The sequence below is a fragment of the Cuculus canorus genome, chromosome 7 (genome assembly GCF_017976375.1).
Source record: "Cuculus canorus isolate bCucCan1 chromosome 7, bCucCan1.pri, whole genome shotgun sequence".
Classification (NCBI taxonomy): Eukaryota; Metazoa; Chordata; class Aves; order Cuculiformes; family Cuculidae; genus Cuculus; species Cuculus canorus.
The window spans coordinates 14974544-14997452 of record NC_071407.1 but is presented as its reverse complement, the minus strand read 5'-3'; the positions used below and the strand labels follow the sequence as shown (position 1 = coordinate 14997452).

The following is a 22909-nucleotide window of genomic DNA, read 5'->3' as shown; positions in this document are numbered from 1 at the left end:
CTCCCCCCCCCCCGTCGCTGCCCCTACGATGCCGCGGTGCGAGGCCCCGCGCGTGCGCACTGCGGGGGGGGGGGCGGCTGGGGGGCGCTGGCGCGGACCTGCGCGTGCTGTCATGGCGGCGGCCTCGGCGCTCGCGGCCGCCGTGAGCGACTTCGTGGCCGGGCAGCAGGATGGGCCCGCCGAGGCGGTGGCGGCGGGTAACGGGCCGGGCTAGGCCTGGAGGGTGGAGGGCAGGGCGTGGGGGTGGGAGGCGGGATGAGGGGGGTGTGGGATGGGGACGGAGTGCGGGCCTGACTGTGGGCCTGACTGTGGGGATGAGGGGCAGGCTGTGGGCCGGTATGTGGGCGTGTGAGGCCTGGCTGTGGGAATGTGGGTGATGAGCGGAAGCAGACAAGTGGGGTTGGAAGTGTTCGTTAGAGCATGGGCCTGGCGGTAGGGCCTATCTGTGGGGATGAAGGGCAGGCTGTAAGGCTTGTCTGTGGGGATGAAGGGCAGGCTGTAAGGCTTGTCTGTGGGGATGAAGGGCAGGCTGTAAGGTCTATCTGTGGGGATGAGGGGCAGGCTGTTGGTTTGTCTGGGGATAAGGGGCAGGCTATGGGGATGAGGGGCAGGCTGTCGGTCTGTCTGTGGGGATGAGGGGCAGGCTGTGGGTCTGTCTGTGGGGATGAGGGGCAGGCTGTGGGTCTGTCTGTGGGGATGAGGGGCAGGCTGTGGGTCTGTCTGTGGGGATGAGGGGCAAGTTGTGGGTCTGGCTGTGGGGATGAGGGGAAGGCTGTGGGATTGTGAAGTCTGGCTGTGGCAACGTGTGGCAGGCTGTGGGATTGTGAAGTCTGCCTGTGGCAACGTGTGGCAGGCTGTGGGTTTGGCTACGGGGATGTGGGGCTGGCTGTGAGCCTGGGTGCAGGCCCAGCTGTGGAGCAAAGTGGGGCAGTGTGGGGTGTGGGACAGAGCATGGCCATCGGTTGTGGGGCTGGGGCGTGGAGGTGCAGTGTGAGGCAGGGCTGAGGGAATAGGTAGGGCCTGCAGTTGTGAACTGGGCATCAAGAGGGGGAGTGAGGAGTAGAGGCTGTGGGGTAGGTGTGATGAGGGGTAGCCCTGATAAAGGGCTCTAGGGGTGGGACAGAGGTGTGTGTGGGTCGATATGGTGCTGTTGGGAATTGAGTTGTGGGGTTTCTGCTTTGAGTCAGGGTTTTGGAGGGCTGGTCTAGAGCATGGGGAGACATTGAAAGTGCTGAAGCAGGGAATGGGGCTGAGGGGTGGAGGATTTGACATGGGATGTGTGAGCTGATGAGCGCAAGGCTGCAGGCCATGGCACTGGAGCTCTGGGGTGTGATGGGAGCTGCTGCAGGTGGTCCTCGGGCTGGCTGTGACTGAGTGGCAGAGAAGGTGGTGGTGGGAAGGCAGCTCCTGGCCTTGCTGAGATGCTTTGAGAGGTGGCGGATGCGCTGGCTTTGCTGGCTGCTGCTTCTGGGCTCAGGCTCAGCCTGTCCTCTTGGTGTTTTCTCCTCCTTTCCTGGCAGGGCTTGAGGTGTTTGGTTTCTGTGGGTAATTTATCTTTCTGCTTGGAGCAGCAATTTGCTGATTTTGTTACTGTAGGGAATTTACAGCTTTGGGAATGTGGCTTTTTAAGTCTGTGATATGGTTTTGGGTTTAAGGATGAGGTGGCACATTTGTGTTCCTAGACAGTGGCTTCAGCGCATTTTGGAAAGGAGTGGAGAGAGCAGAGGAGAACTACGTAGGCTACGTTGCTCTGGGGTGTAGCTTATAGACCTTTACCAAAATTGGTGGATTGCAAACTGATCCGCAGTATCTTGGTGATGAGATGAGCTGGCAAAACAGGAAGATAACCCCGTGGTCCGTGTCATGCAGTAAAGAAAACACCAAGGAAGTTTGGCGGAGTTCACTGAACTATGTGGCGTTCCAGATGTTGGAAAAGAGATGCACAAAGCCTCCAACATACGTGGGATAGAGAGGGGGGAAGATAACCTTACAGCTGCCATTGTCATGTGTGGTCATGTTACAGAAGTGCCTGCAGAAAGCTTTGTCCCTTCAAAGAGGGACAAAGGGAAGAGCTGCCCCTCCTGGTTCTCGTTAGCCATCTGGTGCTCGGGACAAACTACCCTGGCAAGTGAGGGAGCCAGCGAGCGTCCTTTGGCCCTTCTGACCCTGTACAGAATCACACATCAGAAAGTATTAAATTGCATCATGTATCCTTAAGTGAAAGGAGAGGATTTGTTTCCTAACCTTCTGGTTGTTGTACAATTGTTGGAAGAAGCACCTTGAGCTTCTCCTCTGTGTTGCTCAGCCCTAAGCTAAGTGTAACTTGGCAAGTTGGGAGAAAGACCTCGACACTGTCGCAGGTGGCTCGGGCTGCCCAGGTCAGAGGATGCACAAGGAGGCTGAACTCATTTTTATTAAAAGATGGGGAGAGAAGAATACTGCTATTACAGAAATCCATCACACGCTCCCTGTGAATGCTGTGCTCATGGTTTGAGGGTGTGAGGGAGAGAAGAATGGAAATCCTGAAACAGTAATTAATGTCTGTGAAGGACACCGCATGAAAGGTGGGAAGAGGTATCAGGAAAAAGGGAGCAGACTGATTCTGAGCAGTAATGCAACACAGGGTAAATGGCTTGCTTCTGTTTAGCCTCTTGGATAACAGGAATACTGGAATAGCCCCTCCTGGTAAAGAGAACACCAGGATTCAGGGGCGTAATTTAACCCTGGGGATGTGTTGCTGCCAGATGTGGAGGCAGAAGTTTCACAGGCTCACTGTCCTGCTGATGAGGCAGGTCCAATTACAGCTGTGCTTGCATTTAAGCTGTGGCCTGTGCAGCTCTGCCCGTGAGCAGGAGGCAGCACTGTCAGGTCACACTGTCAGGGCTGCTGTGGTCACCCCACATGAGGCGAGGCTGGTCACACCCTGATCCCTAAGAACAGAGCGAGTTCTCTCACCATAGCCAAGTGAAGGGGCTGCTAACCACACAGAGCATCGGTCGCCAATTGTGGTTTGATCCTCTGACTTCAGCAATTTCCTGTTGATTAGGAAGCCAGCAGCTTTGTGCAGATGCTGCTTTCAGTCTGAAAAGGCAGAGAGGCAGAGTGCTTGGCTGCAGAGACAGCATCTGTATCAGACCTCCTCCATGGTGGTTCAGAGCATGAGGGCTTTTCTTGAGCTGGCAGAGCAGGATGTTAGAATGCAGGATGTGAAGAGACCATAGAGCTCTCCCAGCAGCCCGCTCTGCTTTGTGCCCGTGTACAGCACCCACTTGCTGTTACACTGTTGTTCTGCAGCGAATTTTGCTGGCGCCTTCCGGCTCTTGATCCAGACACCCCCTGTTCAGTCTGTTCCTGTTGGCTCTGCTGGGCTCCTCTTTTTCTTAGCATCTCCCCTTATCTGTACTGTCCCTCAGCTCAGGCTCCCTCTCCCTGCTGTGTCAAGCTGGATTGAAAGCTCTATCTCTAGAGACGAAGCTGCCTGCTGTCAGAAAACACGGTCATCCCTTCTCTCATCCACAGAGACCACACTCCCAAGAACAGCGTAACTTAAAACTGGAATTAACTGCTTAGGAAGAGAGAGTGGGAGACACTAGCTGAGACAAGTCCTGGGAGAGCCCCAAAGGAAACCTTTATACTTCTGAGGGCGTGGGTTCCCTGTCAGTTGTGTAGGCAAGACTTCAGTAGGGTGGAGGGGTGAGTAGGACCCTCCAGAGTGGCCAGAAGTGCTCCTGGGCAGAGACTGTGAGGCTTGGTGACTGGAAGGTACTTTTTTTTTGTGGAGAAAAGCCGTTTTGTCCAGGTGGAGAGTAAGGGTTGTTGCTTGTTTCTCAGCAGTGTCGCTTGCTGCCTAAGCTACAAGTTAGAGGGCTGAAGTTCGGGCCGTCCCTTGCCCCATGTGTGATCACAGGGCACACACAGAGCTTTTGCACTGGGAAGGTATCACGGTGGCGGGAGTGGAGAACCTGCCCTTCTGCCAAAGCTCTTGTAGGATGCAGCAGGTCCTTCCCAAAGCCTCCCAAGGAGTGACTCTTCCCCTACTTGCAAGAATATTGTGGCAGGAGGTGAGTGAGGCAACCTGATGGGGTGTCTGAGTCAGAGCTGGGGATAGGCTGCAGTACTCCCAACTGCTTCATCTTCCTCTGACCACAAAGCTGCCTTTCTCCCTGCCCTCGATCTTGAAGGGAGTTTGTGCAGGTCTCGCTCAGCATAGTGTGGAGCTGGTGGAGCCAAGGTGGGGTGCTGGGTGATCACTGATGTCTAGGCTGTTTGCTTGGCTGGTTCTCCCTCAAGAAGCACCTGGATAGCTGCGCTCTGTGTCCTCCTGGCTTGCTCACATTAGAGAAGCGTTTTTTTGCGTCTCAGGGAAGTGGAGCACAGCAAGGCTGCTTCTCTTGGGAGCCATGTGTTGGTCACAGATGCAGCCAGGCTACGGCAAAAGGGCAAAGCACAGGCAAGTTTACCCCTTGCTGCCTGCTCTCAGCTCTGATCCAGTCAACGCAGCTCTTGGTCCCAGATGTGTTTGCAGCAGCTCCACTAACCTAGTGCAAAGGGCTCCCTCAGGGCTTAGTGAGGTGCTGGCTCCCAGCCAGCCTTTCCCACTCTGGTGCCAGGGGTCCTTCCTGTCATCCGTCTCCAGCGCCGTGCCTGACTGATGGTCTGGGAGTCTCTAGGGTTCACTCTCTTTACCTCCTTTCTCCAGGGGTGAAAGATGGGAGCTGGACCGTGCTGCAGCTTGTGGAAGCCCTGGGGTAAGAAAAGCCTTATGCCGGTTATACATTGTGTAAGGTCCTTGCAGGGGACATTCTCACAAAGAGGCACATGAGAAGGAAAAGTTGTGCCTGCTCATCCAGGGCGCACTAGCTTCAGTGCTGGTAGACACCACAGCACACAGGCCTGCAAGGATGTTTTCTGCTCACAGCATGAGGCCTGAGCGGCACTTTGCCCTCCTGGCCTTTGGGAACTGTTTGGGAAAGAGCAGGGCCAGAGCAGGTCTTGATGCTCTCCCATGGCTGAGGAGAGGTGGTGTGACCAGCAGTGAGCTACAGGGCACTTCTCAGTCAGGACTGTCCCCAGCAGGAGCTGCCTGAGCACACAACGTTACACCACTATGTCACAAGTTGGCTGGCATTCAGCTTTTGCTTCTGTCTTCAAGCTGTTGTGGCCTGGAACTTGGGGAGGCTTGTTTCTGGGATCTGGGTTTGCATTGTAAGAGGCTCTGCCCTTTTTCTTTACAGAGAAAAAACTCGGCTCTTTACATCTCAGGAGCCGAGCTTCAGGTGCAGAGCATGGTGCAAGAGCAACTTCTCTGGTCTGACTTGAAATTTTGGATTTATTGCTGAATGTCTCCAGAGCCGAGTGCATATGTGCAGCACAGTCAGGGGAAGAGAAGTCTTCTCCCACCCTGCCGGCAAATCAGGCGGGACTGGGCCACCATCCCCCTGCTCAGAGAGCAGCACCTCTATGTTTGTATAATGTGTGCGCTCAGGATGTGCTTCCTGCTTGGGTGTCCCTGCTCACAACAGGCCTCTTGGGTTTTCTCTCCTCTTGGTCTAGGTCTTGCCTGGAGAACACAGATCATCGGACACGTGGACGAGGCATCCAGCTGCTATCACAAGTCCTGCTCCAGTGTTACTCCCTTCTCCAGGAGAAGGAAGGTAAGGGCTGCTCTGGGCCCTTGAGTGGCTGCTGGCAGCTTGGGTGCAAAGCCTGTACCACTCAAGTGTTTGTCCTGCAATTGGCAAAGGGATTGATTTAGCACCATGACAATTCTGTCCATGTCTCTTGAGCCAAAGTGCAAGGAGGGCTTGGGGCCTTTCTGCCAACTTCACCATGAATTCGGGTCACTCTCCGAATGTGCCAAAGCTCTGGTGCTGCAGCGGGTGCCCCTGGCAGCGTGTGGGCATTGCATACCCAGGTGTGCTCTGCACCACGTGGGACACCTCTGCATGTGAGAATCCTGGGGTGGTGACTCAGTGCAGGAAAACCATCATTCACAAAGCGAGTCACACCGCAGGTGTAAGGATAAGTGATGTGGAGGACTGGGATGGGGAGAAGAAAGTGCCCTGTTCATGGAGGCAAGGGGAAGGTTTGGCTATGTTAAATGCCTGTAGCAACTCGCTGGTGGCAGTAAGTGCTGCCAGACTTTGACTTGGACCTGGGTGCCTTGCTGATGTGTGGCTGAACCTGTGCCAGCAAGGTCCTAGCTAGTAGTGAGGTGGAGGAAGGGAAGCATGGAAGTAAAAGGTGCTTAGTCCTTGGCGTTTGGCACTCTGTAAGTCTCAGACTGGCGCTGGGAAGGGCGAAGAGCAGCTGTGTGGAGTACAAACAGACTGGCTGCAGAGTCAGGTGCGATGACTGTGATGGCGTCTAGGGTGCTCTGGAGGGGCAGCTGGAGGGGCAGAGGTTCAGTGGGGATGCCTGGCACTGTCAGGAAACTAAGCAAGGGGAATGAGCTGAGTAAGAGCCAAATCACCAGGGGCTCTGGAGGAGGGTGGGCAGAGCCAGCTCGCTAGGAGGGCACAGGCAGCTGCTGTGACATCCCCAGCTGGCCCCATCTCCCTTCGTGTCCTTCCTCACGCGGTTCATTTCTCAAGTGCTGCGTCAGGCTGCCTCCTGGGGGGGGCAGTTTCTGCAGCAGCTGTGGGCGCAGGATGCTGCTAGCCGGCTCTTCCAGTCTGCTTCCTGCTGCCACTCCCCAGGGCCAGGGTGTGCAGGCGCCCGTGGCTGTGACTCAGGGATGGGGAACGTGTTGTGGTGCCGAGCACCAGGAAGCCGGAGCTCCTGCTCCAGCCCTGCACCCCACCCCGCAATATCCTCCAGCCTCTACTGAGCAGGCGTCTGCTGCTTCACTGCTGGTGTCTGCAGCCATGTGTCTGGACAAGCCCAGGCAAATGCCTCTTGGGTAGCTCCAGCTTTTCCACAATGGCCCGAGGTGTGTGCTACCCCACCACAGTCAGACATAGGTTGCTCACGACGGGAGGGCAGAGGTGTTGGAGTTGGGTGGGTGCACCCAAAGGTGTCAGTTCATCCTGGTCATCAGCATGAGATCTGGCTCTTCATCGAGTAGCTGTTTTTGGCAGAGCTGGTGCCAGTGCTCAGCAGCTGCGTTTCCTAGGACTAACGCGCTATGGTGTCTCTTTCTGACAGTGCTGCATCTGGTCCTGTTCTATGAGAACCGGCTGCAAGATCATCACCTTGTGATCCCCTCAGTGCTCCAGGGACTCCGAGCACTGGTAAGCTCATGCCCCACAGCTTGCAGTGCTGGCACGCGCCCTGGAACAGTGCCAGGGAGGTGTAACACCTGGGTACAGATTGTAGCAGCATGTTGATCAGGGCCTGGCTGGGCTGTCAGCTGCTGCCTGGTGGCATTGCCCTGTCTCCTCTGTGCTCCTACTGTCCCCCTTGCAGAGGGGCAAGGGAGAGGAGTCTGCCTTGATTTCCTACCCTGTGCTGGTATTTGTGTGAGGATTCCCTGGCTACTCTGGGGAGCAGCATAGGTGACAGTCATCTTGGCTGTTCTCTCGGTGGGGTGGTGAGCAATCCCTGGTGGAGGAGAGGATCCTGTGGGCAGCTGCTGTATTGAAGCAGGAGCTCTGTTATATGGCTGCTATCATGGTTTTCTATTCCTGCTTTTCTTTTCCTGTCCCCAGAGCATGTGTGAGGTGCTGTCTCCAGGGTTAGCAGTGTCTGTGCTCAAAGCCATCTTTCAGGAGGTACATGTGCAGGTGAGTAATGTGGTTTTCCATCCTCCTGTCCCTGCTCCCTGGATGCCTGGGGATGGCCTGCTTGCCCTGAGGACTGAGCACAGTCAGTGGCAGTACAGCGTAGGGTATCCTTCAGCAGCAGTGCAGTGTTCCTGTGGAGCGTAGAGACAGCGTGCTTCACTGCAGAGCCGGGGGCAGACAGCAGCTAAGGATTCTGTTTGGCCTTTATCCTCTCTTCTGTCAGTCTTGGAGGAGTCATGTCCTTTGCTCTGTTCTCCAGGCTCTGTTTAAGTGCCTTCGGCACCCAAATTCTCCCATTAAGTTGTTTGTGCTGGCAGGGCCTTGAGCAATGTGTGTGTGGCCCTGGTGTCACTGTGATGGTGCACTTATGCAGTTGTGGATGCAGTCACGTTCACGTGCCATTGCACAGGCATGCGTACGCTTTGCATGGGGTAATGGGATCTGTGTGCCAGGAAGCAGCAGCTGAGCTGCTGGGGATCCTGCCCTCTTCTCAAGGGCATGAGCTGCCTGTGGATGGTTGCAACGCTGCCCTGAGTGGAAGCTTGTTTTGATTGCTCTGCTCCTCCCTCCAGTCGCTGCTGCAGCTGGACCGCCACACAGTCTACAGCATCATCACCAACTTCATGGGCACCAGGGAGGAAGGTGAGGAGGCAGATGCCAGAACCACTCTGGGGCTGGGAGGACTTTGGGGCTGAGGAAGGACTTTGGGGCTGAGGGAACTGGGCTGATTTCGTGCTATGTTGGTGAGATCTGGTGTTCTGCTCACACTCCTTCTTTCTGCAGAGCTGAAAGGCCTGGGTGCTGACTTCACCTTTGGCTTCATCCAGGTGATGGATGGAGAGAAGGATCCCCGCAACCTGCTGGTGGCCTTCCAGATTGTGCGTGATCTCATTGCCAAGAACTATGCCCTGGGTGAGTCTGTGCCTGCTGTGCAGAGCTGCCTCGGGGCTGTGTCACTTTTCTCTGAGCTGTTGGAGGGACGACCCTTGAGTCTGACCAGAGCTGGGGTTATCCCTCTGTGCTTTAGAAGCTGCAGAACCAGCCTGTCATGGGTGCTGGGCATAGCAGCTGTGCCTCCTTTGTCCAGAACCTCTGCTCACATCCTCTGTCTTTTCCTTGCAGGTCCGTTTGTGGAGGAGCTGTTTGAAGTGACATCCTGCTACTTCCCCATTGATTTTACTCCAGTGAGTGAGTCTGCCCTGTGCCACAGCCTATTCCTTCTGGTGTTTTCTCAGGGGGTTGTGTCCCCTCCAAGGGATGAGTGTTGAGCGTGGGCAAGAGTCCTGGCTGGGCAGTGTTTAGCTGCGAGTTGCAGTACGCAGGCTGACAGGCCGGTGCCAAGTTGGCTGCGGTGACTGGCATCGCTACTGCCTTGCTGGAGATGAGGTGATGCAGCCTTGGCTGATGGCTGGATTGGGAGGGTTTTTCACCAGTGACCTGCGCTTTCTGCTTCCCTTCCAGCCTCCCAATGACCCTCATGGCATCCAGAGAGAAGACTTGATCCTGAGCCTCCGGGCTGTGCTGGCCTCCACACCACAGTTTGCTGAGGTAGGAATCTCCTAGAAGGCTCTTGAGCACCCCACTGTTCCCTGAGCACAGGCTGCATTTCATAGTGCTGCAGTTCCCACTATGGCTCCATGGGAAGGGGACAAATGGGACCAGGAGTCTGCCCCTAGGTCAGCCCTGTCTTCTGCTGGGGCTGGGCATGGGGAGGGTGCTGACCCTGACCCCCTGGGAAGGGGCTGCTTATTGCAGGTATCGCTCCACCTCTGCTCTCCTGCCGGAGACCGAGCTTGCAGCCCTGCAGGGCTATGAACAAGGTGGTGCAAAGGGTGGGCTGAGTCCAAGTGCCTCTCTCTGCAGTTCCTTCTCCCTCTGCTCATTGAGAAGATGGACTCAGACCTGCAAAGTGCCAAGCTTGACTCCCTGCAGACGCTGGTAAGGACAGATCCCCTACTTCCTTCAGCCCACAGTTGGCCTGTGGCAACAGCAGCACCTACCTCTGAGCCCTTCTCCCTGCCAGCCAGAGACTCTCCCTTGCAGAGCCACATTTTCCAGGGTCCTAGTTTGGCCTGCGTCTCCCTTTTCTCTTTTTCTCTCCCTTGAGTGGTTTGTGCAGTTCAGCATGAGCCTACCCGGATGGGCAGTGTCCCTGCTCTGTGTCCTCCTGGTACTGGCCTTCTCCCTGATGCTTTTTCCTGGCTCACTCTTGCAGACTGCTTGCTGTGCCGTTTATGAGCAGAAGGAGCTGCAGGAATTCCTCCCCAGCCTCTGGTCAGCCCTGCGCAGGGAGGTGAGTACCGTGGGTCTCCTAACAAAGGCTCCGCCACAGGTGGGCTCTTGCTGAGCAGGAGTTCACAGCCAGACCAATTGGGCCCCATATCTCCCAGCAGCCCCAAGCCTGGACAGCCCCAGCTGAAAAGTGGGGTTGGCCGCCAGCCCTCTTAATGTGTCCCTGTGGTATGAGTGTGCCACACTGCGTGTTCGAAGCACATGGGAAGTGTGGGAGTCTAAGCCCTTCAGCCTGTGTTGGGAGCATGAAGCCAGCAGCTGGGGTCAGCATGGAGCTCAGCTCATCCTAGGGCCTCTCCTGCAGGTGTTCCAGACAGCGAGTGAGAAGGTGGAGACAGAGTGCCTGGCCGCACTGCACGCCCTCTCTGCCTGTCTCTCCCGCTCTGTGCTCAGCTCTGACACCGAGGACCTGCTGGACTCCTTCCTCAGCAGCATCCTGCAAGGTACCTAGCAGAGACATCTCCGCTGCCCTGAGCTGGCAAGCATGCTCCCAGCTGCCTTCTCTTTCTAGCTCTCACAGCCACTGTTGGCTTCTCCAAGGTAACTGGTTGCGGGAAGGGAGGAGAAGGGAGCACAGTAGGACATACTTATTGGATTGAGTTGCTTTCCTCTCTGTTGGGGTTGGGGCATCCAAGGCTGTGCAGAGGGCTTGGTGCTGAGGAAGGCAGCTCTGTTAGGGAGGCTGTGCTGCAGCTCAGAGCTGCACCCTGGCAGCACGTCCGAGCCCACATATCAGCTGCATCCCCACACATGAGGCAGAGGAGCGCTGCTGGTGCAGCTGACGCCCAGCCTATCTCAGATTGCAGGCACCACCTGTGCGAACCTGACATGAAGCTGGTGTGGCCAAGTGCCAAACTCCTGCAGGCGGCAGCAAGTGCCTCCCTCCGTGCCTACCACCGTGTCACCTCCAGCGTCCTGCCCCTGCTGCTGGAGCAGTACACCAAACACCCGCAGGTGAGGGGTGCCCTGGGCTCTGTGCTCACAGGCACCAGGGCTGAAAGCACCCGCTGGCTTTCGTGGACTTGGCGGAAGCAGGGTATGAAAGTGGATGTCTGTCCCTGGCTGCAAGTGGGGGCCCTGGGGCACCCTCTGGCCTTGTGGTGGGCTGAGCCATAGCTGTGTCCCAGCAGTGATGATGATCTGGGTTCACCTTTGTGTCCCTGCAGAGCAGCCAGAGGAGGACAATCTTGGAAATGCTGCTGGGCTTCCTGGAGTTGCAGCAGAAGTGGGGACATGTGGAAGAAGGTAAGGCTTGCTGGTTCCTTCTGGAGGCACCCACGTTCCAGGTTGCTCCTGGCTCCAGCATAATTTCTCATATGCTGACAGAGAAAGAAAGCAAGCAAGCCCACTGACCTGGGTGGCTGCATGTGTGACCCCTGCCATATCCCAGGGGCCCTGCATGGTTGGGTGTCCGTGGCAGGGCCCAGAAAGGGTCTGTCAGGTGCCGATGTGGTGTCTGTGTGGTGACAGCCAGACACAGGCAGTGACTCTGTGCCTCTCTCTCCAGATGAGAGCACTCTGCTGTTGCTCCGAGACCAGGTTTGCTCTGTAGTGTTCTCGGCGCTGACGGATCCCAGTGTGCAGCTGCAGCTGGTCGGGATCAGGGCACTGATGGTCCTGGGCTCCCTGCAAGGTTGGTGCCTTGTTTCCCTTGGGGAGGCAGAGGGAGGTGTCCTCCTATTCCCTCCTGTTCCGGGAGACACAGCACCGCGTGGCTGCTTGGACATCCTTGCCTGCTGCCTGTAAGTGCACAGGAGCAGTGGCAGCATTTTCTACCCAGGCCATGAGGTCCAGGGACACTTGGTCTCTCTCCTGCCTGCTTGCGCTGAGCACCTTGTATCCCTGGTGTCTGGCATGCTGCTGCGTTGCTGTTAGACTGAATGGGGCAAAAGGATGCTGGCCGGAACACCAGCATCTTTGCCTTTGGGTGGGGGCAGGATTCCTCTACGGCTTTTGTTCCAGGCTTTCTGTCTCCCTCTGATCTGGAGCTGGTTGTGGATCACCTCATCCGTCTGGCTCTGCGTGAGGAGGATTCCCAGAGCAGGTGAGGAGCAGGCTGGCAGCACTGCAGTCACCCATGCTCGGAAAAGAGGAACAAAGCCTGGGTTTGCTGCAGGGAGGGGCTGTAGGCTGGGGGAAGGCACAGCAACTGTCTGAACAAAAAGACCATGTTGGTGTAAAAGCAAAGGGATAAACCAGGTGATTTCTGGTCTGGAAATGAGAAAGTCTGGGCCTGTCAAAGCAGAGGGCTCTGCTCTCCCTGCCAGTAGGGTGCAAAAGGCAGGTTGGTGAGAAATAGGTTTCTGGAGGCGCCTTGTGGCCCGGAGCTGCTGTGCAGCTGTGTACAAGCAGCCCAGGGGTTGCAGTGCTCACATCACCCTTCCACTCTCTTGCCCCCTGGCAGTGAAGCAGCAATGGAGGCAGCCGGAACTCTGGCCCCTGTCTACCCGAAAGTTTTCATTGGGTGCATGATACCCAGGCTTGAAGAGGAGCTGCAGTCAGGTAGGGCTGGCAGCCCCGGGGAGGGTGAAGTGTGTCCCGTCCCTGTATGGTAGTGGGGCTGTGCCGTATGGCATAGTACTATAGATCTCCTTCTTGGGGGACTCTCAGTGCAGGTGCTGTGGTGCTGGCACAGGGAGGGCCATGCCTGGTGCTGGCAACCAGCCTGTGCTGCCAGGATCAGCCTTGTGGGGAGAAGCTGCCCAGGCATAGAACTGGCACCGTGCCTTGAGCCTGGCATGGCTGGTTCTGCTCTGCTGCTTCACCCCATCCCCCCTGGCAGGGTCTGGGCCCTGAATGCCCTTGGGTGACGGGGGCCTGGAGTCTCCCCAACACCACTCTGAGGTGTTTCCTCTTCAGAGCGAGAGGAGAGCTCCCGTGACCACTGCTCCCTGCGGCAGCGCTGCCTGCAGGCCCTGGCAGCCGTGTCCACCCACACCAGCATCGTGAGGGAGACCGTCCCTGTCCTGCTGCAGCATCTCTGGAAGGTGCAGAAAGGTAACAGCCCACAGCAGGCAGCTGCTTGTGGTGCATGTCTGAGGAAGAGCTGCCTCCGTTACTGGGGATCCCTGGGAAAGAATGGGGATGGCAGCAGTGAGAGGGTGTGGCTGCAAATCCCCCCACTGGAGGGGCAGGAGCGAGAGTTGTGTCTGCCCGGGGTCCCGGCGCAGGTGAGGGGATGGGTGCCGTGGCTGTTTGCTGTGAGATGTCCGTGCCCTGCAGGGAGCGAGGCCGGGAACGCCCGAGACGTGGTCTCTGCGTGCCAGAGCCTGCACCGCGTGGCCCTGCAGTGCCAGCAGGATGCGGAGAGCTGCTGGTTCTACCACCAGGCTGTGGTGCCCTGCCTGCTGGCCATGGCCGTGCAGGCTGCCGTGCAAGGTAGGCGCGGGGCTGCAGCGGCTCCCCGGAGGCCCCCCGGAGGCCCCGGCCCTGCGGGCAGCGCTGCTGCCGCCGGCCCCCTGGCAGCCGCGGGGCTCCCTGCCCGGGCAGGGCCGGGATGCGCTGCCGCCTCCCTCGGGGCAGCGGCTCCAACGGGTCTCTTCCTCCCGCCGCCTGCAGAGAGCGCCCGCCCGCTGCTGGACAAGGCGCTGCTGGAGGAGGAGGTGCTGGCTGCCATGGTCCCCGTCATCAGCGCTGCCACCACCCACCTGAGCCCAGAGTGAGTGACGGTGGGCAGAGACGCCGGGCACGGCCCCGTGGGGAGGGGGCTGCCTTCCCCCCGCTGCTGTCTGCTCAGGGGGACTCAGGAGCTCAACAGTGACCTTCCCAGAGCAGCACATTGCGGTATCTCCTTTCTCCTAGGCTGGCTGCCCAGAGCGTCTCTCATGTGGTGCCCCTCTTCCTGGATGGAGAGGTCTCCTTCCTGCCCCAGAACAATTTTCCCTGTTCCTTCCAACCCTTCCAGGTGTGTTGGGTGCTCGGGGATGGGGTGCCAGAACAGGCATTGAGTATGTTGGCACAGTCTGGCAGCAAGGACTGTGATGACACAGGCGATGTTCTTCCCCTGCAGGATGGGGAGTGCTTGGAGGCACAGAGACGGCTGGTCGCCCTCCTCATGGCCTTCATCTGCTCCTTGCCCCGCAATGTGAGTTTGTGGAGAACAGAGGGGAGAGGAGTGCTGGCTGAGTGCCCTCCTGCCTGGGTCCACAGCAACCTCCGTGGGCAGCAGAAGGGAGCAGCTGCAGGCCAGGCTTGTAACATGCTCCATGTCTCTTCGAGGTGGTAATTCCTCAGCAGGAACGGCTGCTCCGGGAGCTGCTGGCACTGACCTGCTCCTGCAATTGCCCCTTCACGGCCACCACAGCTGCCAAGTGTTTTGCGGGGCTAGTGAACAAGCATCCAGCAGGTCAGGGGGCTGGGCAGGACATCATGGGTCCCTGCCCACTCCTAGCAGGGGAATGGCTTAGTGTCTCCCTTCTGTGTCCCCAGGACAGCAGCTGGATGAGATCCTGGAGCTTGCAGTGAACACGATGGAGCCCAGCCTTGCAGAGGGGTCCCGCCGAATGCAGGCACTCACCCTGCTGCTCTGGGTAAGATCTGTCCGGTTGCGGGAGGCGGGGAGAGCTGGCAGGGCTGGCCTGGCTCTGACTCTGCTCTGCCTGCACAGGTGACCAAAGCCTTGGTGCTGCGCTACCACCCCCTGAGCTCCCGCCTGACAGACAAGGTAGGTGGCATGGGGCTGGGTGATGTCTGAGGAGCTGTCTGCTCCCCTTTGCAGCTGGGAACTCTCAGCAGAGGGACCCCATCTCAGGGTTCTTTCCCTCACAGCTGCTGGGCCTGCTGGGCGATGCAGAGCTGGGCCCTGCTGCAGCTGACGGCTTCGCACTGCTCATGGCCGAGTCCCCGGATGTGCTGCACAAGGGCTGCCACGCTGACGTGCGCATCATGTTCCGACAGCGTTTCTTTACCGACAATGTCCCCAAGCTGGTGCAGGGCTTCCACGGGGCTGGCCCCGGTGAGCAGCCACCCCAGCCTCGCTACCCGATGACCCCAGCCCCAGGGACCTGAGCCAGCGTCCCCTCCTTCCTCTGGCCACCTGTAACCATCTCTGCTCTCCACAGATGTGAAGGCCAATTACCTGAAGGGTTTGTCCCATGTGCTTAACCACCTCCCCAAGCCTGTGCTGGTGACAGAGCTGCCTACGGTGAGAGCTGGCCTTGGCAAAGGAAACTGTGGCAGCACAGTGTAGGGCTGGGAGTTACTCATGTCTTCTGTGTCCTTCCCACCTGCAGCTGCTTTCCCTCCTGCTTGAGGCCTTGTCCTGCTCAGACCGCGTGGTGCAACTCTCCACACTTAGCTGCCTCCAGCCACTGCTGCTCGAAGCTCCCCAGATCATGAGCCTGCATGTCGACACACTGGTCACCAAGTTCCTCAGCCTCACCTCCAGCCCCACCATGGTGCGTGTGACCCCCTCCTTCCCCTGTGCCTGTCTCCTCTGCCCCTGCCCCTGCCCTCATTCCTGTCCGTTCCAGGCTGTCCGCATCGCCGCCCTGCGCTGTGCCCATGCGCTCACCAGCCTGCCCACAACAGTGGTAAGTGCTCCTGCAGCAGCGTGCACCTGTTCCTGCCTGCAGAGGGGCGAGGGGGTCCTACACCTCCTCCGGGGGGCAGCCAGCACCCTGCTCTGTCACCAAGAGCCCTTTCTGTCCTACAGCTGCTCCCCTACAAGGCCAGAGTTATCCGGGCGCTGGCCAAGCCTTTAGATGACAAAAAGAGGCTTGTGCGGAAGGAGGCAGTAGCAGCACGGGGGGAATGGTGAGTGCACGTGGCTGGAACTGCTGGGGCACTGGCTTGTTGGGGACATGGCTGATGGCATCATCTCCGTCCCTGCAGGTTCCTCCTGGGGAGCCCAGGCAGGTGAGCCCCCTGCATCCCATCCCTGTGCTGACTGACAACGTGAACGGCCCCCCGCTAACCTGGCAAGCCCTCCAACTGACGCCACAGACCCTCGGAGCTCAGGACCTGCTCAGAGTGCCAGCAGTGGAGCAAGGGGACCAGCAGACGGCACCCCTCACCGTGGCACCTTCCTGGCACCCCTGCCTCCTTCCCAACACCTGCACAAGGGAAAGAGCTGTGCTGCTCAGGGCGCGCCCAGACTCCTGCAGCCGGGAACACCAATGGACAGACTCACCGTGTGTGTGGAGAGGGCAGGCCCATGCATACGTGTACAGTGTGGGACAACTCCTGTGCCAGAGGAATAAACGTTCTGTTTGGTAATGCTGCGAGGGTCTGCAGCCCAGGCTGGGACTGCGCTGCTCTTCCATGTGCCAAGTAGGTACAGCCCCTTACTCCTCTTCCCACACTGGGGAATCATGGGGTCCTTCTCCTGCCCTGCTGCCCCACCAGGGAAAAGAGCTAAGCTCTCTTAGAAAAAAAATATTTATTGGATGGTCTTAAAAAAGCTCCCTGGGTGTGCTTGGGCGGCAGGGGTGCCATCCTGTGCACCCCGCCCTGCCCGAGAGCTGCGCCAGGCTGCGTGCTGGCCTGTACCTGTGCGAGTTAGGGCAGCACCTTCAGCCAGGGTAGGGAGCAGCACTGCCGCCCTTCCCCTGGGGCTGCCGGCAGCCACCAAAAGGCCAACAAGGCAGGCATCCAGGCACCGACACTGTCCAAAGAGCTTCCTGTGGCTCTGGCTCCAGCTCCAGGCAGCGATGCGTGCCAGCACCCATCTTCCACCAGGCTCTTGAGGCATGGGGAGCCATGGTACCAGAGCGGGTCCCCTCTGCACTCCCCTGCCTGCAGGGACAGACGGTGGCAGCATCCAGGCTTCAGATGGCCAGGAGTGGGGTGCGCTGCTTGGTCACACAGGGAGGCAGGTCCCAGCTCAGGCCCGTCCCATGAGGCAGGTGAGGGGAGGGAAGCAGGACACGGGTGACCCAGTGCCTGTGGGGAGAGGAGCAAGGCTGCAGCAAAACACTGAAATCTTGGTACTTTTCGCCTCTGCAGAGCCGAGTCAGGGCTGTGAGCCCATGTCCCTGAGCTGCTACAACGGCCAAGCTCTGCAGCTGGGACACTCCTGGCAAAGGAGTGCTGGGTAGGCCAGAGCTTGACACTGGGCAAGGCTGAGGAGCCACAAGGTGGCTGATGCCCAGGTTCTCTGTGCCTCGCAGAGCCCAGCATGGCATACTTGTTCTGCTCTGCACAAGGAGAGTCCCAGTGTCCCAGCATCCGCAATGCTGCTGAGCCACTACCCTGCTGGGCAGGGGCTTTACCTTGGCACATCCACACCCAAGAACACCTTCCAGTTGTCCCAGCTGCCATAGTTGTAGGGGTTCCTGAAGACCTGCAGGCCAGAAAGATGCACATCCTGTCTGGCTCTGCCCGAGACAGTCCTCCCAGTCCGCAAGCTGCACTCACCTTGCCTTTCTTCTGCAGCCTCTGCCTCTCCTTCTTGTTGATGTGCCTCTCGATGCTGGTTTCCCCACGCGTTATGAGGGCAGCGTGCCACAGTGTGAGGGCACCCAGGGCCAACGCAACTGAGCTGGGGACGCAAGGGACAGCTGGTTGCACATAGGCCTTCCTTGGTGCCACAGTTGGGGTGGGGGGTGGGGGCTGAGGCCACCTCCCCGCACCCACGGCTGCATGAGTGCGTTGGCTCTTCTAATCTCCTGTGACAGAGCCGAGATCTGCTCTTCTGTGACCCAAGAGGTGGCAGGGCAGGGGCATCTGTGCTGAAGCAAGCGAGCCCAGCCCCGGGGAGGCACAGGGCGAGCAGTGTCCCAGGGCAGGGGGATGCATGGTCCTCCCAGCCTCTGGGCACTCTTACCTGCAGAGGACCCAGAGGTAGACCACACTCTTGTGGAAAGCTCGCTGGCGGAAGGAGAAGGTGGGCGGCGGGGTCTGGTAGTACGTCTGAAAAAGGACCAGAGGGGGACGGGGTTACCCAAGTTGCTTTATAGCCAGACAGGTGGACTGCTGCGCCTCTCGCTAATGCAGAGCTTGGCCAGCTGAAAAGGACTGTGGCTGGAACTGACACAACAGCTGGGGTGATGGAGAGACAGCCATTAGACAGACCGACAGACAGACACCTGAGAGCTGGCACATGGGTGAGAAGCAATGGGCTGGAGGTAGCAGGGAGGGAAGCAGCCATGGGACCGGTCAGGACAGCACACCACACCACAGCTGACGCTCAGGGTGAGGAGTGTGCGCACCACTGCAGCTTCCCTGGGAGAGCAGGGCCTGAGCAGCGCGTGCCAAGTAGCTGCCACTAGCCAAAGCCCTTGGAAGCTGCGTGCACAGGGAAGCAGATCCCAAGCTGCTGGAGGAAGTGCCTGCAGCAGAGCTGCCTGGCCAGCCCCAGCTGTCTAACACGAGACAAGCACGGGGGCTAGTTCGGGCTGTGGGGCGCTCCTGGAGAACCGGGCCTCAAGCAGGAGCGGGGCAGCTCTGCTCCACACTGCCTGGAGCAGCTGGGGGGCAGGAATGTCCCACCTGGTTGGCAGCCACCTGCAGTCTCTCCTTCTCAAGCAGTTTCATTCTCTAGGGGGATGGAAAACAGGGCACCAGTTACTGTCTCAGAGGAGGGGCCCCTTTCCCCACCACCCCCCCAGGACCAGGGCAGCTCTCACAGGAGGAAGGAGAGGGGAAGCAAAGTCACTACAAGGCCAGGCCTGGCCCAGCCTTGCTTGGCAAGCTCAGCCTTGTGCACGGCAGGATGAGGGCTGAGCCTGCCTGCTTACCTCGATGGCCGCGTAGGCGTCCCGGAACATCTCCCAGCCGCTGATGCTGCAGTAGATGCATCCCATGGTCATGAACAGGCAGAAGGAAAAGAAGTAGCGGTGGTTGTAGTGTCCCACACAGTTGTTTAGCCAGGCTGCCCCTGGGGTTAAAGGCACGTAACCGTGACAGACCACGGGCCCAAACCCACCCTGGGGACCTGGGTACTTCTGGGCCTGCTCCCACCACCCTTTCCCCTGCTGGGTGACTTGGGAGAGGGGCAGGGAGAGCAGGGGCAAGCAGGGCCGGCTCCCTCAGGAAAGCACCGCGGGTTAGTACTGCAGAAGGATACGGCAGTGGTGGTCCATCTTCAGTACGCACCTGGGAAGGAGAGCAGTGCCAGTGTCAGGGCCAGCGCAAGCACCACGTTCCGGAGGGGGCAGGCAGCCCCCAGCCCTCTAGGCTGGGTGAAAGACGAGGCAAGAAGCCAGCAGAGCAAAGGGGAAGGGGACCCAGCCTCACAATGTAGCAGGGGGCAAGAAGAGGGGTCTCCAAGGCTGTTGCGGTAGGCAGAGGGAGGGAGCCCTACCTGTTGCAGATGCTGCAGTGGTGAGTGCGAGCTGGCTTGGGGGCGATGCATTTCCTGCAGACGGAGACGCCTGTGAGATCGCCCTTGGTCTGCGCACAGATCAGAAAAGACTTGTGCACCCTAGCCCTGCATCCGTCCCCTGCTCCCCCCACTCCTTGCCTCCCCTGTGACCCCCACCTCCCTGTCCCGACCCGGAGGCACTCCCCTGCAGCAACACCATCAGGCTGGTTTAGCTGTTCCCACTTAGCATCCATAGCTGGTCCCCAAAGGCCACGCTGCCAACTGGTGCCTCACCTGCGGTGGGTGCCCGGGCGAGGTGGTGATGGCCATGTAGTAGTGGAAGATGATCATGATGAGGTTCCAGTGTCCGTAGGCGAGGTGCCAGCAGATCCAGGCAGGCGTGTAGGTCTGGAGGATGAGGGGCAGCAGGCAGATGTACACGATGGCCACAATGGAGCTCGTCAGGCTGATCACCAGTGCCACAAACACCTATGGGAAAGGGGCTGGGTCAGCAGAGCAGGCAGCACCTGCCCCGTGCTGCCTCGGGAGAGGCACGAGCAGGATGCAGCCACAGGAAAACAAGATGAACCATGGCCTGAGGTCCTCACCGCCCTTCCTGCCTAGAGCAGAGGCAGCCCTGACTCTCAGCTGCCCCAGCAGCTCCCAGAGCTGGATGCCCCCCTGCCCAGCAAGGGTACTCACCACACCGAACCAGCGGGTGACATGGTCCACCAGCCAGTAGACAGGCTCGAAGAGGGAATCAAGCACCACGTCGCCGTTAGTGAAGGAATTGTAGAACAGGGAGCGGAGGCAGAGGTGCCCATAGTGCCACAACTGCTCCACCTGCCGCACCAGCTTAAACCGCCGCCGCCGGCCCAGCCGCAGGCACTTGAGGAGCAGGCGCATCACTGCCGCAAACATGCGCTGCCGGCTCCTCATCCTTGCCACTCCACACCTGGGGAGAGACGAGCTCAGGAGACGAGGACAGGCTGCTCCTCAGGAAGGGTCTCCCCTCTGGGACACTCAGCTCCTTGCACTGACTGCCAGATGCCTGCCTGCACAAGGGTGCAGAGCAGGGGCAGCCGAGCCGTGGGGACAGTGTTGCTGGGACAGCTCTATATGTAACAGGGGGCACAGGCCCCTCGGTGTCTGCGATCAGACACTCTCTGGTCCCATCTCGTCTTTCCCAGCGGGGAGGAGGCTGGGGGAGAGACACGGAGAGTCTGACTCGGAGGAAACCAGAGAAGGCACGAGCATCCAGGATGCTGGGCTGGTTCCAGGGATGATCCCAGACCCAGCCCTTTCCAACAGGCTGGGGAACACACACAAGATGTAGACAGAGGAGCCAGGCCAGGATTACCCCTCCTCCCCTAATCCCTCTCCTCACCCACAAAAAGCAGGGCCGGGATGTTACTTGCTTTCACCTCTGCCTCTGGACCAAACTACAGAGGCCACCTTGCACCTTTTCCAACTTCACAGCGCCACTCCCAGAGTCCCAACCCTTCCTCCTTCCCCTCACCTGGATCATAGAATCATAAAATAATGTAGGTTGGAAGAGACCTTAAAGATCATCTAGTTCCAACCCCCCTGCGATAGGCAGGGACACCTCCCAACAGACCAGGCTGCTCAAGGCCCCATACAACTTGGCCTTGGACACCTCCAGGGATGGGGCAGCCACAGCTTCCCTGGGCAACCTGTGCCAGTGCTTCACCACCCTCATGGTGAAGAAATTCATCCCTATGTCTAGCCTAAATCTGCCCCTCTCCAGTTTATACCCATTGCACCTGGTCCTATCACTCCAAGCCTTTGTGAACAGTCCCTCCCCAGCTTTCTTGTAGCCCCTTTCAGGTACTGGAAGGTCGCTATAAGGTCTCCTCAGAGCCTTCTCTTCTCCTGGCTGAACAACCCCAACTCTCTGTCTGTCACCCTGTACAATGCAACGCACCGGTGGAAGAGCGAAGCCCCAGACCAAGGCGATGCTGTGAAGTGCTCTCCTGCCCGCTGAGCTCCTCGTCCCAACCGAGAACTGCTCTAGGAGTGAGGAGGAACCTGAGCTGGCCCAGCAGCCAGGAAAACGATCTGCAGGGCTGGGGCTCCCAGGCCTCCGTGCAGGCAGCACCCATCAATATTAAGCAGTGAGGCTGCCCCGGGGTCCTGCCATGGCACGTTCTGAGCCTGGGCCAAGCACTTGCTTCGGCACAGTGCCAGGTAGCAGCGCCACACCGCAGACTCCTCCAGCAGGGACTGGCTCCCTGTGCCACCATGCCCACTGAATGGCCCCGGGCAGCAGCAAGAAAGGTAAGGGCAGGAGCTGCCATATCCAGACACTTTGTCCAAGGAGCCAGGGGCTCCCCCCAAGGGTGGGAGCAGCTGGACATGAGAACACCACCAGCCCACCCCAGGTCACAGGCATGGTTCCTGCCCAGGCTTCCTGTGCCCTGGCGAGGGGGCAGTGGGATATGCAAACCTCAGTGCCATCTTCTTCCCCACATCTCTCCTCCACTCTTGCCAAGGGTTTTCCTCTGCAACACATCAGGTACAATGTGGAGTAACAAGTTCCTGCTGCACAGCCCTTGGGTGGCACAGGTCCCTGCGCTGTCAGTGTGGTAAAAGACACAACGCTGCAGGCAGCAGCAGGTCTGGGCTCAGGCTTCCCTCAGCACACAGCCCTCCCTGCCCCTCAGAGGGGTTTCCTCACCCACAACAGGGAGCCCACGACGGAGGCAGCCGGCCTCCCACCGTCAGAACCCGTTGTCCTCAGGCAGTAGCACAGCCACAGTGATGAGGCTCCAGCAGAGCCACGTGCCCTCCCTGGCCCCTTGCCACACTGGGGCTCCAGCAGTCAACCTGCCCACCCCCCTCCCCACATCCAAGTGGGGCAAGCAGATGGAACAGGAACCCTTAGCACAGCCTTGGCGGAGGGAACCCCAGATTTGTCCCCACACCAGGCAGAGCCAGGGCTTTGCTGGGTCCAGCCACCCATCCCAGCTCCCCTGTTCAGCAGCAGTAGCCGCGCAGTGCCAAGACACACTGGCATACAGCCCCATCACACAAAGGCTGCCCCCCACTAACAGCAAAAAGCCCTTGGCCCCATGGCATCCAGCCCCACAGCAACTGGGCTTCCTACCCTGCACCATCCCTGGCCCCTCCAAGAACACCTCCAAACTCCACAGCACCCCCAAACTCACACCATGCCCCCCACTGCCTCCCAGCAGCCCCAGGCCGAATACATCCCCCCATCGCCTCGCAAACCCACAGCTTTTCCCCCTACTGCCTCCCAGACCCACAGCAGCCTCCTCATCACCTCTCAGACCCACAGCATCCCCCCCCATCACCTCTCAGACCCACAGCATCCCCCCCCATCACCTCCCAGCCCCACAGCCCCCACAGCATCCCCCCCATCGCCTCCCAGCCCCCACAGCACCTACAGCCCCTCGGTACTGTCCCACACCCCACGGTAGGCCCCTCCCCGGCCCACACCGCCCGCACCTGCCGCCCACGCCCCGCCGCCCGCCGTCTCCATGCCCTGCGTCCGCCGACCCCTCGGGCCCGGCCGCGCGCACCGCGCCTGCGCACCAGCCGCACCAGCCGCGCCGAGCCCGCCGGGTAGCAGCTTGCCCCACTTCGGACTACAACTCCCAGCGGGCAG

At 59.2% G+C, this 22909-nt stretch overlaps 2 protein-coding genes across 20 annotated transcripts; one reads left to right on the top strand and one right to left on the bottom strand.

The window, feature by feature from the left end:
* Positions 1-63: 63 nt before the first annotated feature.
* On the top strand, positions 64-16235 carry MMS19 (MMS19 homolog, cytosolic iron-sulfur assembly component). Of its 4 annotated transcripts, none has more exons than XM_054071173.1 (31): positions 66-197; positions 4700-4748; positions 5554-5654; positions 7147-7232; positions 7650-7724; positions 8297-8366; positions 8508-8636; positions 8847-8908; positions 9186-9272; positions 9588-9662; positions 9940-10017; positions 10321-10459; positions 10816-10970; positions 11183-11261; positions 11524-11649; positions 11979-12060; positions 12421-12518; positions 12876-13013; positions 13239-13394; positions 13575-13674; positions 13818-13920; positions 14026-14100; positions 14235-14361; positions 14445-14545; positions 14623-14679; positions 14784-14970; positions 15077-15159; positions 15248-15412; positions 15488-15547; positions 15670-15770; positions 15849-16235. In XM_054071173.1, the coding sequence occupies exons 1-31, from the start codon at positions 113-115 to the stop codon at positions 15874-15876; spliced, it is 3057 nt and encodes a 1018-aa protein (XP_053927148.1). In that variant the 5' UTR covers positions 66-112; the 3' UTR covers positions 15877-16235. The 4 variants fall into 4 exon arrangements, 3 of the variants coding, with proteins under 3 accessions (XP_053927148.1, XP_053927149.1, XP_053927150.1); XM_054071175.1 differs by lacking the exon at positions 66-197 and adding an exon at positions 1159-4061; XM_054071174.1 differs by lacking the exon at positions 4700-4748 and having other exon boundaries at positions 74-197.
* A 144-nt stretch (positions 16236-16379) lies between these two features.
* On the bottom strand, positions 16380-22840 carry ZDHHC16 (zinc finger DHHC-type palmitoyltransferase 16). Of its 16 annotated transcripts, none has more exons than XM_054071179.1 (11): positions 22750-22840; positions 19963-20215; positions 19555-19749; positions 19261-19314; positions 19053-19134; positions 18695-18834; positions 18447-18494; positions 17782-17867; positions 17378-17496; positions 17228-17298; positions 16380-16898 (listed from the first exon to the last, which is right to left on the bottom strand). In XM_054071179.1, the coding sequence occupies exons 2-11, from the start codon at positions 20197-20199 to the stop codon at positions 16515-16517; spliced, it is 1416 nt and encodes a 471-aa protein (XP_053927154.1). In that variant the 5' UTR covers positions 20200-20215; positions 22750-22840; the 3' UTR covers positions 16380-16514. The 16 variants fall into 16 exon arrangements, with proteins under 16 accessions (XP_053927154.1, XP_053927155.1, XP_053927151.1 ...); XM_054071180.1 differs by having other exon boundaries at positions 19963-20461; positions 22750-22818; XM_054071176.1 differs by lacking the exon at positions 22750-22840 and adding an exon at positions 21728-22469.
* Positions 22841-22909: the final 69 nt, after the last annotated feature.